Genomic DNA, 19,933 nt, shown 5'->3' with positions numbered 1-19,933 from the left:
TTTTTACTTTTATTCACTAGTCAGGAAATATTATAAATTAGATCCTAATTTATAATATTTCCCAGTGCTGGTCACTAGATGGAGCAATTCCCAAAATTGCAGCATTGCATGTGGTAAAGCAACCACATTGCTTTATGCTGCAAAATTTGGGAAAACTCACTCACTCTAGTGAGCTCTCAGAATCCCCCCCTCCTTTATCCTGGCTAGTGCCGGGAGAAACGAGGGGATTGAACGGTCAAACCTCCTACACTGTGTGTCGCCATTTTTTGAGCTAACACACAGTGTAGTAGGTTAACATACACTAGTAAACACACAGTAAAACACGAACATACATAGAAATAACTTACCTGCTCCAGTCGCCGCCGCTCCCTCCGGTCCGTCCGCTCCGTCTGCTACCGCCGCTCCAAGTGCACAAGTCCGGAAGCCGCGACCGGAATTAGTAATCTTACTGTCCGGCCGCGACTTCCGGTCTACAGGAAAATGGCGCCGGATGGCGCGCAGTTCAACTTGGACTGTGTGGGAGCGGCGTATGCGCCGTTCCCACACAGACGGCGTACAGCATAGTGAATGGAACGGGCCCCGTTCGAATTCACTATGGGACTGTAGCTGCCGTATTCCATGTCTGTATGTGTCGTTAATCGACACATACAGAAATGGAAAAAAAATGGCAGCCCCCATAGGGAAGAAAAAGTGTAAAAATAAAAAAAAGTAAAACACAAACACACAAATAAATATAAAAGTTTTTAATAAAACACTAAAACCAAACTGATGTAAAAAAAAAAAAATTTGTGACACTGTTCCTTTAAAAAACTTTGCGGTCAAAATGGTAACAACAACCATAAATCAATTCCCTGAGGGGTGTAGTTTCCAAAATGGTGTCACTTCTAGTGGGTTTCCATTGCTTTAATACCTCTGGGGCTCTGCAAATGTGACATAGCACCTGAAAACCAATATTTCAGGATGAATGAAGCAGGGAAGGGTGGTGAGGCACGCATGCGCGAGATCTGAAAGGCGATTTCGGCATTTAGGGCTGTACAGTCGGTGTACGTGGGCGGAGTTAAGATCGTGCGTCACTAAGCTAAATTTAATTACCATGAATGGCGGTAAAACTTTAAATGAGAATATTTCAGGCAAGAGGAGGACGTGAGGAGAGAAGAACACATCAATCAACTATGGACAGCTGCGGCCACTACAGGGTCAGGACGTTTTATAAGGTAAGATGGTGATGACAGGATCCCTTTAAGGCCCAAACTAGGCTGCGTCCTTAAGGGGTTAAAGACTTGCTGTAACTTGAGCATTTTCATAAAAAGCATAATATTTGTGACATTTCACATATATTCTCATTTTCATGGTTTTTTCTAGTCATGGAGCACCAATACCATGCCTGATTTTAGAGATTTATTTTTTATACTACTGTAGAAACATCTTAACCCTAAGTAGTGATTGTGCAGATTTATATTTGTTTATATCTAGGGAAGAAATTGCAACTTAAAAAAAAAAAAGCTCGGACAACCCCTTTAACTTTTACAACCACATTGCACATGTTTACAATATCTTAATATACTTACCATTGCAATCTTGCTTCGGTTCTCTGCTCTGGCTGCTTTTTCCTGCTCATCACATGACCACATGACGTTTTGAGCCTCCTCCTCTGTCGTGTCGTATACCCATCACATGGTCTCGGACCAGAGAGACCTCGGAGGGTATACGACACTTCACTGATGACGTCTCGTTTCTGCGGCGGCTTGTGCTTTAGTGCCCACGCAGCCTATCTAGTTGTTCACTGTGAGCGCGCCTGTGCGTGTTCACAGTGATTTTGGACGGCACATGCACATTACGATCCTGGTCTAATAGGTATAATGTCGGCACCAGCACATTTAATTTTTAAACCTAAATACAAGAATAGAGTGCTCTGCAAAAGCCTACACATAGTAGGCATCAAAAAGGGGTATCAAACACGCGACACACGGCCCCTTATAGGTAGTGACACACAGCCCCTTATAGGTAGTGACGCACATCCCCTTCTAGGTAGTAACACACAGCCACTTGTAAATATCACCTCAACCACCCCCCTTTATGTACATAGCGCCACTGTGGCCGGTGATTTCGGTCCTGAACGGATTGCGCATCAAGCGATCCGTTCAGGAGCGGAATCCACGACCACAGTGGGATTCCGCTTCTTCGGGGAGGTACAATAGAGCTAGGTACAGGTGGGGGTAGGGGAAGTGTGACATCTATGGAGGTGGGGGATGACATCTACGGAGGTGTTTGGGTGCAAAAAAAATTACTCCTCCTCACAGCGCGTGTGAGGATTTTTTTTGGCACCCTCACCTCCGTAGATGTCATCCACCACCTCCATAGATGTCACACTCCCCCTCCCTCCACCTGTACCTAGCGCTATTGTAGCTCCCAGAGGGAGCGGAATCCGGCAGAGATAAAGCACGGCCATTTAGTTTCAGACGTGTGTCGAGAAGTACATGCTTTGCAATAGCGGAGGGGACGTGAGTGGAGATAGACAGGAGATAGAAGAGGGTTGACGAGGGTTAGGGTAGACAGGAAGAGGTTTATAAATTTGAAAAGGGAAAGAATAAACAAATGTAAGATGTGTGTAAAAGTAATGGGGGTATAACATTTGCTTACCATGCTCGAAGAATGTTAGCAAGGAAACCGCAGTACAGGGAAGGATGTCAGCGGGGACGAGCAAGGACAGCACATATGAACTCTTGGTAGGATCTACATGCAAACTCATTACAGCCTGCAATGCATGCAGGGAAAACAACTATTATCAGAAGGAAATATCAACAAACCGGACCTGGAGTGCATTTAAACAAATGGCGCTAAATTCTAAGAAAATATGGGATAAGTGGATTTTTTACATATACTGGTTTATTTATGTTGTCTGTATAAGGGGAAATTTATGAAACACTTTTTTTAAAATATGATGGTATCTCGGACAACCCCTTTAATTTCTGTTGATCAGAAAATTTGTCACATTTTATTCGCTCCATGTATTAACAATGTTTTTCCTTCTAAACTCTGACGATCTAATAAATCTTTGGCCATTAAATGAACATTTAAAATGCCACTTTTGAAATCTTAATTTTGCATATTATCAGCTAGCTCATATTTAATGTTCTTATAGTCATCCATAAGCTGACTGAAACATTCCATTCCCCCTGTCTTTGGCTCTTAGAGCTCACCATGCTTATAACTAATGTCGACTCTCTTAATTAACCAAATGCATATTAGCATTTAAGCTTCAATGCCATTTTTTTTTAAGGAATTAATGTGCGCTACTTGAGAAATTGATCATTAATACACATGCTTGTTCACAGTCCACAGAAAACAAATCATCTAATTCCTAGACAAAGATAAATCAGAATTCAGGAATAGGACAAGCAACCCCTTCTTGCAGAACAAGCACTTATGGAAAAGCACAGACTGAGGGGACAAACAAAAGATACTCAAATCATCTATTATCATGTATAACTAATAATATGGGAGGGTCACACGATATTCTAGCAAAACTGACAAACCAAAGATTAATTTGAATTAAAGAAAAATGCGACAAATATGAACAATTAGTTCTGATAACAATTTCAACCAAATATCAATGCTCCATTAAACATGTAACAGGTAATACACAATGTGAGGACACTTTAGGCTTCGTTCACATCCGCGTCAGGGTCCCGTTCGGACGTTCCGTCGGAGCTGCCCGTCAGGATGGGACCCTGACTGAAACAAACAGAAACCATAGGTTTCCGTTTGCATCACCATTGATATCAATGGTGACGAATCCGGTGCCAATGGTTTCAGTTTGTCTCCGTTGCGCAAGGGTTCAGTCATTTTGACGGAATCAATACAGTAGTCGACTACGCTATTTATTCCATCAAAACGACGGAACCCTTGCGCAATTGAGACAAACGGAAACCAATTGCACCATCAGAATGGGACCCTGGCGCAGATGTGAACGAAGCCTTACACTGAGTTTATTCATAATGTCAGAGTTGCTTGAGAAAAGAAGTATCCAAACATTTACTGCGACAGATTCATAGCTTTCTGTGGGCCAAAAGTAATTCCAAAAGTGGATCAAAACAAAGCATATAGTTCAACTGTATTCCAAAAATATGTTGTGAAAAGGGGCTTACGATACCTCAGATCCTTAACCCCTTAATGACCGGGCCTGAAAAGACCAGCTAAATTTTTCTGTTTTTGCCTCTCTGCGTTTCAGCAGCCATAACTTTTTTATTTTTTCATTGACGTGGCTGTATGAGGCCTTGTTTTATGCGAGAGAAATAGTATTTTATTTTTCCCACAGTTTGGGGGTAAAAAAAAATCTTTTTACGGCGTGAATATAGGAAAAAGCGATTCTCGGAATAGTTTTTTTTGTTTATTTTTTATCCCGTTCACGTTTCACGCTAAATAACCCATTAGATTAATTCTTCAGGTTATTACGGTTGTGTAGATACCTAATATGCGTAGGTTTTTTGTTTTTATTTAGTGTAGGGGCAATAAAATGTATTTAATGCAAAATAAAGACTCTTTTTGGCACTTTTTTTATTTATTTATTTGTTTTGTTACTTTTTTTTTTTTAATCCCATCAAGGGATAATTTTATTTGTAACTTTATTTTTTACTTGTAATGTATTAGCATACTTCTGTACGCTAATACATTACACTGTGTCACTATGACACAGGCTGCTGATCGGGCAGCACATAGTGTGCCCGAACAGCAGGCACACGGAACAGACAGCCCTGGGGTCCTTTGTATGTCCCCAGGACTGACTGCAGAGGGATTCCCCGGTGTTTGATCGCATCACTGGAATCCCGGTGATGCGATCAAAGAGGGAAATTCCCTTTGATCATGCCGCGGTCACGGACCGCGGTAATCAAAGGGTTACACAGCTGGGGTCCGAATGTTTGCCGACCCCAGCTGTGTTCAGGAGGCTGCTCTAAGATCAGGAGCAGTTAGTAACAGCTCCTGCTTAGAGGATGAGTGCTCACACGAGCGCTCATCAGCCTGATCTGCAACAACGCCAAAAGACGTCTCTGTAGATTAAGCACCCGCACCGCCTGACGTCAAAAGACAGTGGGCGGTCGGGAAGGTGTTAATATATATACTGTAAACGACACAAGGAAATGGACAAAGTAAAATCCTAGTTCTGAATGAAGAGAAAAAAAAAACAAGCAAAAATAGGTCAACCAAATATTGTTGTACACTATACCTGATATTTCAAAGGTCTTCAAAGATTTCCCAATATGAGACTTTAGAGGAATTGTCCTAATTAAGAAAATTCTAAAGCGGTCTATAAAGTCAGCCTACACCCAGTTATTGATTGGACCGGCTGACAATCTAAAATTTTTCTGGTGGCCAATCAATTGTCCCCCAAAGGCAAACGTCAAGGGAAAGAGGGATCGGGCATGTTGAATTATAACATGCCTGATCCTTTGTTGCCGCAGGAGATAAGCTTCTGCCAGAGGTATCTGGCAACAGCTTATTGCCCTTTTCCCATTGATATAAACATGTATGCTCAGCTAATGGAAACTGGTGAAATAGCTAAACGAGTATTCGGCCACTGGCATATGGATGTGTATGGCCAGCTAAGGTTAAGATAAGGGATCTCCCATTTAGGACCCTTATTTGCTCGCCAGAACAGAGTGCAGCTACATATAGTGGGTCCCACTCTGAGGGATCTGGGATATCAGTGCATTATAGGACAGCCCATAGATTAATTTCCTCTGCAGTGGCGCCTGCTATCAGTTTCCTCCATCAATTAAAGCTGTTCAGTGCGGGTCTCTGCAGTGAGATACCAGGTCATCTGCTAATATCCAGGAGACACTTCTAACAAAAAAATTACATTGTACAAAGTCAACAATTCCTTTAAGGTTGCTCATTCCTTCTTTAACCCCTTACTGAAACTCGACAAATGTTTGTCATAGTTGATAGTGTGGAGAGGTGGCCGTCACCTCTCCATCCTACCGACTATGACAAACATTTATGCCCTATTCCAGGTCCACAAGCTGAGCCCGCTCCATAGCGGTTGTCAGCTGGATTTTACAGCTGACACCTCACAGTAATGGCCGGAATCAGAGATGACTCTAATCTTGGCTGTTTAACTGCTTATCTAAGCCATCAGATAGGGAAAGCCAACAGTCACTCGATCGGCTACACCACGACACAATTGCGAAATACCAAAGTTTATCATGCCATTTTGTGGGCCTAATAAAGGCCCCCAGGTCTGCCATCTTAGGCCTCCTATTAACTCCTGCCAGAGGCCATGCTTATAAGGAGGACACTAAAAGCACAATACACTGAAATACATAAGTATTGCAGTGCATTGTACCAGTGATCTAACAGTCGCATGTTCAAGTCCTCAAGTGGGACTAAAAAAAAAGGTAAAAAATAGTTAAAGAGTAACTGTACTTTAAAAAAAACTTTTCATATGTCATAGAGATATACAGTGAAGGAAATAAGTATTTGATCCCTTGCTGATTTTGTAAGTTTGCCCACTGTCAAAGACATGAACAGTCCAGAATTTTTAGGCTAGGTTAATTTTACCAGTGAGAGATAGATTATATAAAAAAAAACAAACAGAAAATCACATTGTCAAAATTATATATATTTATTTGCATTGTGCACCGAGAAATAAGTATTTGATCCCCTAACAACCATTAAGAGTTCAGCCTCCTCCAGACCAGTTACACGCTCCATATCAACTTGGTGCCTGCATTAAAGACAGCTGTCTTACATGGTCACCTGTATAAAAGACTCCTGTCCACAGACTCAATTAATCTGTCTGACTCTAACCTCTACAACATGGACAAGACCAAAAAACTTTCTAAGGATGTCAGGGACAAAATCATAGACCTGCACAAGGCTGGAATGGGCTACAAAACCATAAGTAAGACGCTGGGTGAGAAGGAGACAACTGTTGGTGCAATAGTAAGAAAATGGAAGACATACAAAATGACTGTCAATCGACATCGATCTGGGGCTCCATGCAAAATCTCACCTCGTGGGGTATCCTTGATCCTGAAGAAGGTGAGAGCTCAGCCGAAAACTACACGGGGGGAACTTGTTAATGATCTCAAGGCAGCTGGGACCACAGTCACCAAGAAAACCATTGGTAACCCATTAATGGATTAAAATCGTGCAGTGCCCGCAAGGTCCCCCTGCTCAAGAACGCACATGTACAGGCCCGTCTGAAGTTTGCAAATGAACATTTAGATGATTCTGAGAGTGATTGGGAGAAGGTGCTGTGGTCAAATGAGACTAAAATTGAGCTCTTTGGCATTAACTCAACTCGCCGTGTTTGGAGGAAGAGAAATGCTGCCTATGACCCAAAGAACACCATCCCCACTGTCAAGCATGGAGGTGGAAACATTATGTTTTGGGGGTGTTTCTCTGCTAAGGGCACAGGACTACTTCACCGCATCAATGGGAGAATGGATGGAGCCATGTACCGTCAAATCCTGAGTGACAACCTCCTTCCCTCCACCAGGTCATTCCAGCACGACAATGACCCGAAACATACAGCCAAGGCAACAAAGGAGTGGCTCAAAAAGAAGCACATTAAGGTCATGGAGTGGCCTAGCCAGTCTCCAGACCTTAATCCCATCGAAAACTTATGGAGGGAGCTGAAGATCCGAGTTGCCAAGCGACAGCCTCGAAATCTTAATGATTTACAGATGATCTGCAAAGAGGAGTGGGCCAAAATTCCATCTAACATGTGTGCAAACCTCATCATCAACTACAAAAAAACGTCTGACGGCTGTGCTTGCCAACAAGGGTTTTGCCACCAAGTATTAAGTCTTGTTTGCCAAAGGGATCAAATACTTATTTCTCTATGCACAATGCAAATAAATATATATAATTTTGACAATGTGATTTTCTTTTTTTTTTTATATATATATAATCTATCTCTCACTGGTAAAATTGACCTAGCTTAAAAATTCTAGACTGTTCATGTCTTTGACAGTGAGCAAACTTACAAAATCAGCAAGGGATCAAATACTTATTTCCTTCACTGTATCAGTAGTTTTGATTGGTGGGGGTCTGGGTGCTGACTGAAGCGATTGTCCAGAAAGGTTCAGCTGAGCGCTCTGCATCTTTGGCTGTGATCCGCGCTCCACGTTTGGCTAGAGACAGGCTCATAAATGTTCTAGTATGTTCTAGTATGACAAAGATCACCAATCACAGCCAAAGAGTCAGGGTGCTCAGCTGAACACTTCTTCACCTTCATTAAGCAATGGTGGGTGTCTAAGTAGCCGGGCCCCCACCAATGCAAATTTCTGATATGTCTTTATGACATATGAAAAGTTTTTTGAAAGCACAGTTACTCTTTAAATAAAGTTTTTAGTAATATACAAAAAATATAAATATTAAAAGTTAAAAAAATATATATTTTCCCCTAGTAATGTAAATTTTAAAAAAAACACAAAAAAACTCGGTATCACCGTGTCCATAAAAGTCTAAACCATTAAAGATAATATAATTATTTAAACCATAAAGTAAACACCATAAGAAAAAAATTCCAGAATTGCTGTCATTTTTGTCACCTTAATTCCAAAATGGTGCCAATAAAAACTACAGCTCACACTACAATGATGGAAAAATTAAAAAGTTATAGATCTCAGAATATGGCAACTCAAAACAAATTTTTGTTTCACAAATTGTTTTTATATTGTAAAAGTAGTAAAAGATAAAAAAAAATTATATAAATTTGGTATCACTGTATTTGTATTGAACTTCAGGATAAAGTTAATATCTCATTTTTACCACTCGAACGCCGTAAAAAGTAAACTGAACATCAACTGATATCAATGGTGACGGAAACATTGCTAATGGTTTCCGTTCATCACCATTCCGGCAGGATTCCGTTTTTCCGACGGAATCAATAGCGCAATCGACTCCGCTATTGATTCCGTCGTTAAAATGGAAACCTGCCGGAATGGTGACGAACGGAAACCATTAGCAATGTTTCCATCACCATTGAGATCAATGGTGACTGAACCGGAAGCTGTGGTTTCAGTTTGACTTTCCGTTGTGGGGTTCACCCGACGGAAACCTCCGACGGAACCCCGGAACGGAAAGCGAACGGTGATGTGAACAGGCCCTTAGTTTAATTAATTCCATGTTTTTAATTTTTAAACTGTCAGTTTTTCATGGCTGTTTTGCATGCGTGTGTCTCAAAATTTGAATCCATTTCCTGGCTGACAGACCGTTTTTAACCGCCATTTGTCATCCGTTCTTCATGGACGTTAAAAAAATGGATGAATTTCATTCGTTAGGGTTTATTTGTCCTAGCCACCTGAAAACATCACAGTGTCCATGTAGATAGTGCCACATTGCCCACTGTAGATAGTGCCAGTGCTCACTGTAAATAATGCTGAAGTGCCCACATAGTGCCACAGTTTCCACTGTAGGTAGTGCCCATATAATGCCACAGTGCCCATGTAGATAGTGCCACACTGCCTGTATATAGCACCCTCCTGTAGATAGCACCACACCCCTTGTAGATAGTGCTACCCCCTGCAGAAAGTGCCATCCCCCCTGTAGATAGTGCAATCCCCCCTGTAGGTAGCGCCACTCCCCTGCAGATAGCGCCACCCCCTTGCAGATCGCGCCACTCCCCCGTATATAGCGCCACTCCCCCTGTAGATACCGCCACTCCCCCTGTAGATAGCGCCACTCCCCCTGTAGATAGCGCCACTCCCCCTGTAGATAGCGCCACTCCCCCTGTAGATAGCGCCACTCCCCCTGTAGATAGGGCCACTCCCCCTGTAGATAGTGCCACTCCCCCTGTAGATAGTGCCACTCCCCCCGTAGATAGCGCCACCCCTCCCTGTAGATAGCATCATCCCCGTAAATGGCACCCCCTTCCTGTAGATAGCACCACTGTAGTTTCCTGTAGGAGCAAAATCCCTCTGGCTGGGGATTTCGCACCTAGAGGGAACCCCTGATGTCTCTGTCCATATATGGACAGCGACATCAGGGGCTCCATCTAAGATCGGAGTCCCCTGCCAGAGCTTCGACAGGAGTAGCCCCTGACGTCACTGTCCAAATATGCACAAAGATGTCAGGGGCTACTCCTGGAGTGGAATCTCAGGGCAGAGCAATCTCCTAGAGAGAGTTTAGATGGCGCTATCTACAGGGGGGGGGGGTGTGGTGCTATCTGCAAGGGGCTTGCACTATCAGGGGGGATGGAGAGACGTCAGGGACTCTCTCTAGGAGAGGAATCCCCGGCAAACATGAGAGTGCAGCGCTGCTTACAATGAAGCAGCACTGCACTCATTAAACCCTGCTCCAGGCTGCCAACATTTCTATACGTTTTATATACGTTACAACTGCATGGGGCATCGTTAGTTGGAACGTATATAGCCGTATGGCAGTCGTGAAGGGGTTAAAAATGTCAAGTCGCCCCGCAAAAAAAAAGGCTTCATACAGCTATGTTAACAGAATAATATAAGTAACGGGTTCTGGAATGTGGGAAGGACAAAACTGGAAAAAAAAATTTGCTGCAACGACAAGGGGTTAAAAATTATCCCTTTATATGAAATAATAGAAATATGGAACCTATTTGTTTTAGAATCATAGTCCGTTCATTAATTTCCAACATACACAAACTTTCTCTATTTTAGCGCCTACCTGCTTAAACCCTGGGAGACCAGAATTTCAAGAAGGTTGGTGTCGCACAGAAATTAATTTTCGATTTATAAAGGCTCACTGAGTACAATACTTTCTTTATGAATCCTTCTTCTGCTTGATCCCCCTAGTGGCGGCCTTGTGTTCAAAAATTCATAAATGTAACAAATATATGATTATGTAAAAATTATGTATCAAAGAAACAGAGCTGAGAGCCCTAATACAATGCAGTACTAAACTAATATATGATTGTATAAAAATGATCTTTGTACCAAAGAAATAGAGCTTAGAGCCCTAATACAATCCAGTATTAAACTAATCATTGTATACTGAGGAATTAATTTCTCTAATAAAAAATATAATAGTGAAACTTTAAAATGACTGGTGCTCATAAATAATATTTATTATAAGTATGTAAGTATTGTTTTATTCAATATATCAGAAGATTATACTATAAAAATCACTCTGCAAGCATAAAATATTTTTAACATATACAAAAATAATAGACTATAATACTATAGTATAATAAACTATACTTCAGCTATTTTACATAGACTATGTAAAGGTTGCTTATGTCATGCCATTTATAGAAATTGTACATGAACTCACATATTAGAGAAAATCAATATCTATTTACATTTAAACCTAAGATTCAAAAATGTATATTTCCTTACACAGATAGAAAAATATTATTATTTCCAATAAAATCATTATTAAACATATTTTTACCATAGTGAGTACAAAATAAACTAGTGTGATTTTCACCGATTATGCAATGCAAAACACAATATATGGTACGTAAAAGTGCATTATCTTAGGTTAATATAGGAAATGGCAAGCAAAACTAATATAATATATTGCATGTCCTTAGATAAATGAGCTAAAGATCAGTGTTTAACAAATAGTTGTGTCCACAAAGTTGACCTAAAATGAAACCAATGCAAAACAGAACAGACAATTTTAATTCTACTGTCGAGCATTATGTTAAACTATTTGCAATTAGTTCAATAAATAATTTTTTTCGTCTATACCTTCCAATTTCTAATGTAATGCAGCTGTCCATAGCAGTTTACTGGTGGTGGCCATGAATTTGTTACTACCCGTATCTTTTTTATTTATAAGTAAATTCCAGTAAATTTACGGTTGGTGCTGCCCTGAAAAGCCCTGGGAGGACAGCCCTGTCTGTCAGCTAATGTCACCCATGTAGTATGGCTGAGAACACTCTGGGTACTGCCAATTGCCCACTGACTGACAGACAGTTGCTTGTCCCAAATGTCTCTTTCAGTTGGATGCTAGGTATAGTATACACCTTTACAAATTCTGTTTCTTGGAGCTGTATGGTGGAAGATCTTAGTGCCCAAACATTTAGACTACACTGTGTGAACCTGGCCTTAGGAAGTCCGAAAGGAGTTTGAAGGAGTATCCTAAAAATTAAATAGCTTTCCGTTCTGGGGTTCCGTCGGAGGTTTCCGTCGGGTGAACCCCGCAACGGAAAGTGAAAGCACAGCTTCCGTTTCAGTCACCATTGATCTCAATGGTGACGGAAACATCGCTAACGGTTTCCGTTCATGACCATTCCGGCAGGTTTACGGTTTTCCGACGGAATCAATAGCGTAGACGACTCCGCTATTGATTCCGTCGGAAAACCGGAAACCTGCCGGAATGGTGACGAACGGAAACCATTAGCGATGTTTCCGTCACCATTGAGATAAATGGTGACTGAAACGGAAGCTGTACTTTCACTTTCCGTTGCGGGGTTCACCCGACGGAAACCTTCGACGGAGCCCCGGAAAGGAAAGCGAACGGTGATGTGAACAGGCCCTAAGTGACATAAAAAGTTTCTGTTTACTGACAATTCTGCATTTTGAATGTGTTAGAATATGAAAAATAAGAACATAAACCAGAAGCAAATAAAACAAAAAACATTTTTTCTTTTTTCTGGGAGTTTGTCTTAATACAAAACATTTCATGAAGGACCGAACTGCACATCGCAAGTAGCGACTGCACCAGAAAAGCAGACAGGTACATGTGAACAGGGACGAGACTCCTGCCAGCAGAGACGATTGTTTTAGATTGATTACAGATCTCAAGTGTGTTTTTTTCCTATGAATTTTCCTTGAAATACATGTCAATAAAGCTCATGTTTTTCAACTGCATGTCATCACTTTGCTAAACCCTACACATTCCCTTTGTTGAAAAGATGTTCTGTGGCTCGGTGCTTCCACTTATCTTGCTCTCATTTTCAGATGACAGCAAACTGCACTTTCCTGGATAAGACAAATACATTAATATTTTTTTCTGAAGAATAAAAAGTTATGGAAATAAGACAACAAATCTGGCAAATCAGGGTGTGATTGACAGCTGCAAGATAATGTGAAATAGGTGAGAGTACAAGGACGCTGGCATGTTTAAAGGTTTAGCACACCATGCAGAATTTATGCTGATATAAAGACAATGGGGTTTATGCAATAACGTCTTCTAAAAGAGGATCAGGTCCTGTATCTAAAGGAGCTTTCAATACATAGTAAATTGTGAAATACTAGAAACATGTGATCTTAATAATACACAGTAGTGGATACATAAATATTATTATGGAATAACTATGATGAGGAGTGCTAAACCTTAGAAGGATTTGGAAAATGAAGATTTAAGGTCACATAGCAAGGGTTGCCATCCATACTTCACCCTATTTTCTTGGCAGGGGAAACCACCTGGCAGAGAATATTCTTTTGAAGAACACACTTGGCATCTATAGGTCGCAGAAGTGATTGCAGGGCATCAAGGTCGCTCAGCAAAGGGTTCCTGGTTTAGAACTAACCAAGGACACAACATCTGCATTGTTACTCGAATGGTTGCGTGGGTTTCCGCCGAGTACTCCGGCTTCCTCTCACACTCCAAAAATATACAGATAAATTTTTCAGATGAAGAGGCTCAATGGGGGCAGTAAGTGAGGATAACTACTGTACACTGCTGCGGGCTATGTTGGCGCTATACAGGTAACAGAAATAAATATTTGCCGGTTACACCAGATATCGTCTATTACAGCAGGTCAATACCACAGTTTACTGTGCACATACAGCGCTGGGTTTTTGCTATGCATCAAATATCTGCTTCCCATATAGGCCAACAACCTTATGAGCACGAGTATATACTAACTAATGTTTGTCCACTCCGCCCTGGAAAACTGAATGAATGGAGGTGGCAACTCCTAATGTTTACGTGAGTACATAACCATAGAGATCTACGTATGAGGCGATAGCACATTTATAATATTATTTAATATTATAAAAACACATGCACATGTAGCGTATTTAATTATATGACACAATGTAATCATCCAATTAATCTTTATTCAGGTATGCGTACAAATATGTAATCCATTACATATGTAAGCCCCTTTCATTAAAAGATCTCCAGAAATTATGATCATTACAAACAACGAGGAAACCGAATTGACAATATAAAACTACAAAGATATGTCCATGGAGAGAAGGCAGCAATTTTCATTGTGATCAATCACGGCACTGACAGCAATGATACAATCAGATACTTTGAGGCATTAGCTAATCCCATACTGATTCCAAGAATCCACTCAGTAGCTCAGACATTTCGTGTCAGCTTATCAGGAAAGTTTGGCAAATTAAGGTAAATTTTATGGTCACATTTCACACATGATTCCGAATGAAAGACAATAAAACAGATTTTGTCAAAAGCATATATGGAGCTAGTACGAGAAATTCAAGTAACATTGTAATCTGACCCAGGAGCGTCACCCCAAACGCAGTGACTAAAGACAACAAGAACATACTAAAAGATTGCTACACAGACAGTGGTTGAAGTTGATTAAGAATAGCGCTGAGTAGTCCATTTCCTATGTTCAGGATCTAAATCAATATAGGAGCATACATATTTATGTTTAATACTAGATAAATGCACCAGTCCTATGATTTGTTGGGGGACAGCACTTCAATTACAAGTCACAATTTGGTTGGTGGGTGCTGTTACCAGAGTCACTGAGCTTTTGTAATGAATCAACAAGGGTATGTTCACATGTAGCGTAATTGCAGCTTTTTTTTTTTTTTTTGAATCTCCAATATGGTGTCTACAGCGGCAAATCCGGCCGAAAGTCTCTATATAAATCTAGCATTAAAGGGGTTTTTCAGCCACTAAAAATTGATGGCCTATCCTGATGGGTCGGGAACCGACTTTCGGGACCCCAGCTGATCAGCTGTTTTGAAGGGGAGAGCACTGCTTCCCCTTCATTTCTTCTTGCTCACTGTGAATCGTCGACACACATGTAGCGGTGATTCACAGGTATTGCAGCCCTTTTCTCCTATTGAAGTGAATGAGAGAAAAGGCTGCAATACCTTTGAATCGCCACTAAATTAGTGTTGACAACTCACAATGAGCAAGAAGAAATGAAGGGGAAGCAGCGCTCCTTCGAGCGCTGTGACACCATCAAAACAGCTGATTGGCAGGGGTCCCGAAAGTCGGACCTGATCCATCAGCTTTTGATGGCCTATCCTTTAGTGGCTGGAAAACCCCTTTAAGTCTCAAGATGTATTCTTTCTATATTTCTAATAAAAAAACGTAATCTACATATTATGTATAAAAGCAAGCAAAAAAAAATGTATGTTCCTCGAGCATCGTTACTTAAAGAACTTCAACAGAAAGTGTAATTAAAAAAAGAAGAGCAGTCCACCCACAGACCAAGTAAACAAAGTCAAGACACGGAAAAAATTAAAAAAATGAATCCCAAAAGAGAGAAAGTAGGAAACAAAAAACCTCTTAACAATTTATAGACAATTACCCCATTGATATTATTACACTTCATGCTCAAACATTCATTGTGATTGGGGCACGGGAAGAGAGAGAGGTTTAGTGGGAGCACTTTATAAGTTGGATAATTACCTTAAAATCTTTCAAATTGATAGCATATTATTAATGGATTCATAATTAACCCAAAGAACATTACTGGAGCTGAAAATAGTGTGTGAAGCGCTCATTAATGCTCCGCTAAGTGCGGCCCTTTAATCAGCGCGGCTAAATACTATAATGTTTTAATCTAGATATTTATGTACAAATTTAGAACAAGCAGGCATCAAATGGAAAAAATCAGAAAAGAATAAAAGGTTGGCGAGATTTTCCAGCAGCAGGTATAAAGGTTGCGGTTTTTTCCCCGTTGTGGTCGTTTTTATCATGCTCTACAATCAAGCCTTTTGTCGGCTATTTATAAATATCCATGAACGACTGTGTGCTTAGCGGGATAATGTTCAAAAGCAGCTACTCAATCCAGCAGCAGTGAACATGGGGATTGCCTTTCCACAATGCATTCGTCTGGATCTTTCTTTATCTCAAAGCTCTGAGAACTTTAATTGATGAAGAAAATATTGGCCTTTATGCATCCTGCAACGTGTTGCTTTCCTCTTCGGGATACTGAAGGGTAAAATATCTATTTATACGCAGAATGAGATTTCTTTGATTATTTTGTGTCCAGAATCAATACATGGCAGGACACAGAGCTTAGGGTGAGACATTAGTGCAGGAAAGGCCAGGCAGAAAGTTCCGTTGACACGGCTCACCGGGAAGTTGTTCGTTTTACAACAATGATTACTTGGTATTTTTTAAATCATTAACCCATCCTTAAATGGCCAAATGGATTAAATGCTGCTGTTTCCTCGCCAGCCCCCTATAGAAAAGCCTTAGAAGGGTAATCAGTCTTGAGAGGCAAAGCTTAGATCCAGGATACAAATGCCACAGTTCCGCTATCTTTCCCCAGACTAATTGAAACGGCATGATACCTCACAGCAGGGAAAAAAGGTAAAGTGTAATCATATGCAATTTTTTATACAACTTCATTTAATGAGCATCTTGCCATCAAGGCCCAAAGAGCGATAAGGTTTGTTTGGTAGCAGTTATTACCTGTCAACTGTATCCGGTGCCTGCTGCTTCTTGTTTATTTTAGCGTAAAGGTCTTGAACGTGATCCCTCTCTGAAGCAGACAATAGTGTCTCTCTAGGGTAACTGTAAGACCCAGGCATTGTAGATGAATAGGGCCGGTGGGAATTGTGCTGCGGAGGAGGGGGCTCTTTAAAGTGGTTCACTCTGGCATAATTAGGGTCCATGTCATCGTCTTCAATATCATGGGGTGCGCTGAAGTTCCATAACACTTTGGCCTGTTTTTCCCTTAATTCTTGGTGCTTTGCATTAATCCTGAAGATCACAAAAGATAAAACAGTCAATCACTTAGATCCTTCCACAAGAAAATCCATAAACTATTTCAGGAAACAGCATGAACATTTCATTATAGTCAATAAGGGAGATGAACTGTTAATGTAAACTCTACTTGCTGAACAAGACTTTCAATAATAGTGAGTTGGGCTTATGCTACAATTGCTTATACCAGGCTTTTGATAACAGCACTATCTTCCTATGTAGTATCTTTTCTCATTGCATTCAATGTACTTATTGGGACCAAAGCCATAGTTAAGTTATTGGAGATGTAATTCCACAATATCTTCTCATTTCATACCCCAGTTGTCCATTTATGTAATAGAATACACTGACACTTTTCCTTAAAAATGGCTAAACTTAAACAAATTGGAGAATGATCACTGCTGATCTGCTGTAGGGTTTATAACATTATATTTTTGCATTTAACATGTTCAAATTCAATATTCAGATTTGATCAAACCCACAGCACCTGACACTTGAAAGAGGCTGATTAAAGAACATATCCTGTATCGAAATCTAAAGAAATTTCCAAGTATAAAGTTTCCACGGACAATGGACAAGTTCTACCACTGTCTGTAGAAATTAGGGACAGCTGGAAAGCACGGCGTGTTTTCTCCTTGATCACAACATCTCTTTCAGACAAGCTAATTCATGCTGCCTGGGAAACGGATATTAAAAATACATAAAGGTGAGAATTCCTCTCCAAATCCTTCCTAGCGAAGATGTTGTTTTGTATGCAATTCCTCAAGGGTATTCTCCACACTGTTAAATTGTATACTATTTCTAGGCAACTTGCAGACATAATGTTCTTTGACTTACTGACATTCTGATTGCCAGTGATTGTAACTGACTAGGGACAGAGTCATAAACGCCCAAGGCTCATAGACGCATGTAGGGAGCGAAGGCTAGCCCTTCTGGTCTGATCCCACAGAAGAGCTGCTGTAGCACAAATTGCTGAAAAAGTAAATGCAGGCTACGATAGAAAGGTGCCAGAGCACACGGCGCATCACAGATTGTTGTGTACGGGGCTGCATGGCCACAGACTGGTCAGACTGCCCATGTGGACTCCTGTTCACTGCCAAAAGAAACTACAATGAGCACGTGAGCATATAAATTGGATCATGGAACAATGGTAGAAGGTGGCCTGGTCTGATGAATAATGTTTTCTTTTACATCATGTGGATTGTCGGGTGCGTGTACGTTGTTTATCTAGGGAAGAGATGGGAAAAGGATGCAATATGGGAAGAAGGTAAGCTGGTGTAGGCAGTGTGATGCTCTGGGCAATGCTCTGCTAGGAAAGCTTGGGTTCTAGCATTCTTGTAATTGTTACTTTAATCCCTTAAAGGAACAGTGTCATCACAATTTTTTTTTAATATGTTAAAGATGTTAGTGCTTTATTAAAAACTTTTATATTTATTTGTGTGTTTGTGTTTTACTTTTTCTTATTTTTACACTTTTTCTTCTCTATGGGGGCTGCCATTTTTTGTTCCATTTCTGTATGTGTCGATTAACGACACATACAGACATGGAATACGGCAGCCACAGTCCCATAGAGACTGCGAACGGGTCCCGTCCCATCCACTTCTGTGTACGCCGTCTGTGTGGGAACTGCGCATGCGCCGCTCCCACACAGTCCAACTTGAAATTGGCGCCGTCCGGCGCCATTTTCCTGTGGACCGGAAGTCGCGGCCGGACAGTAATATTACTACTTCCGGTCGCGGCTTCCGGACTTGTGCACTTGGACCAGCGGCAGCAGACGGAGCGGACGGGCCGGAGGGAGCCGCGGCGGCAGGAGCAGGTAAGAGATTTCAATGTATGTTTGTGTTTGTGTACGTTTACTACTGTATGTAAACCTACTACACTGTGTGTTAGCTCAAAAAATGGCGACACACAGTGTAGGAGGTTAGACCGTTCAAACCCCTCGTTTATCCCGACACTAGCCAGGATAAAGGAGGGGGGGATGCTGAGAGCTCACTAGAGCGAGGGCTTTTTACCCAATTTTGCAATGCTGCAATTTTGGGAATAGTTCCATCTAGTGACCAGCAATGGGAAATATTATAAATTAGAATTAATTTATAATATTTCCTGACTCGTGAAAAAAATAAAAAAAATTTGAACAATGTTTAATCACCTACACACTAAATGTTTAATTAAAAAAAAACAAACATGTTTTTCTGGCAACACATTCCCTTTAAAATCTGAGAAATTTTTTGATTTTTCATTTTCGTTTTTCACTTCCCGCCTTCCAAGAGCCATAACGTTTTTATTTTTCCGTCAATAGAGTGGTGTGAGGGCTTATATTTTGTGAAAAAAAAATATTTGAGGGCTGAAATTGGAAAAAACTCTGATTCCTCCATTATTTTTTGGGTTCCGTTTTTACGTCTTTGACCGTGTGGTAAGAACAACTTAACATTATTCTGTGGCTCAATACGATTACGGTGATATCAAATCTATATAGAATTTTTTATATTTTACTACTTTAAAAAAACAAAAAACTTTTTGTTAAAAAAAAAATAGTTTTGTTTCACCACATTCTCAAGCCATAACTTTTTTCCATGCATTGAGCGGTGTGAGGGCTTATTTTTTGCAGGACAAGCTGTAGTTTTTGTTAGCACCATTTGTTGGTACATATAAGTTTTTGATCACTTTTTATGAAAACATTTTTGGGAGCTAAAGTGACCAAAAAACTGCGATTTTGGTGGTTTACAATTTTTATTTTTTACCGCTTCACCGTGCGCGTTAAATAACACTATATTGTAATAGTTCAGACTTTTACGGATGCAGCAATACCAATTTTGCTTACTTTTTTTAATTTTTTTAATTACTTTAGAGGAAAAATGGGAAAAGGTTTTTTTTTTTAAACTTTTTATTTTTTTTCAATTTATTTTGCACTACTATAAACTTTATTTCACTTCTTTGTACACATTTTATTAGCCCCCTAGAGGACTTGAACCACCGATTGTTAGATCGCTGGTACAATATACTGCAATACTAATGTATTGCAGTATATCGTCATTTTTACAGGCATCTCTTAAGCCCTGCCACAGGCAGAGCT

At 40.5% G+C, this 19,933-nt stretch overlaps 1 protein-coding gene across 3 annotated transcripts in view; it reads right to left on the bottom strand.

Annotated features, from left to right (window-relative positions):
• PARD3B (par-3 family cell polarity regulator beta) overlaps positions 1 to 19,933 on the bottom strand; it is a 1,147,141-nt gene that overhangs the window by 348,232 nt on the left and 778,976 nt on the right. For 2 of the 3 annotated variants that reach the window (XM_075829835.1, XM_075829836.1), the window contains exon 20: positions 16,567 to 16,857. In XM_075829835.1, coding sequence (XP_075685950.1) covers positions 16,567 to 16,857 — 291 coding nt within the window. Of the gene's footprint in view, positions 1 to 12,438; positions 12,912 to 16,566; positions 16,858 to 19,933 lie in introns of those variants that run through there. The other variant, XM_075829837.1, reaches the window with a different exon arrangement.

The sequence above is a fragment of the Rhinoderma darwinii genome, chromosome 6 (genome assembly GCF_050947455.1).
Source record: "Rhinoderma darwinii isolate aRhiDar2 chromosome 6, aRhiDar2.hap1, whole genome shotgun sequence".
Lineage (NCBI taxonomy): Eukaryota > Metazoa > Chordata > Amphibia > Anura > Rhinodermatidae > Rhinoderma > Rhinoderma darwinii.
The sequence above is the reverse complement of the archived record's forward strand: the minus strand, read 5'-3'. Positions and strand labels throughout refer to the sequence as shown.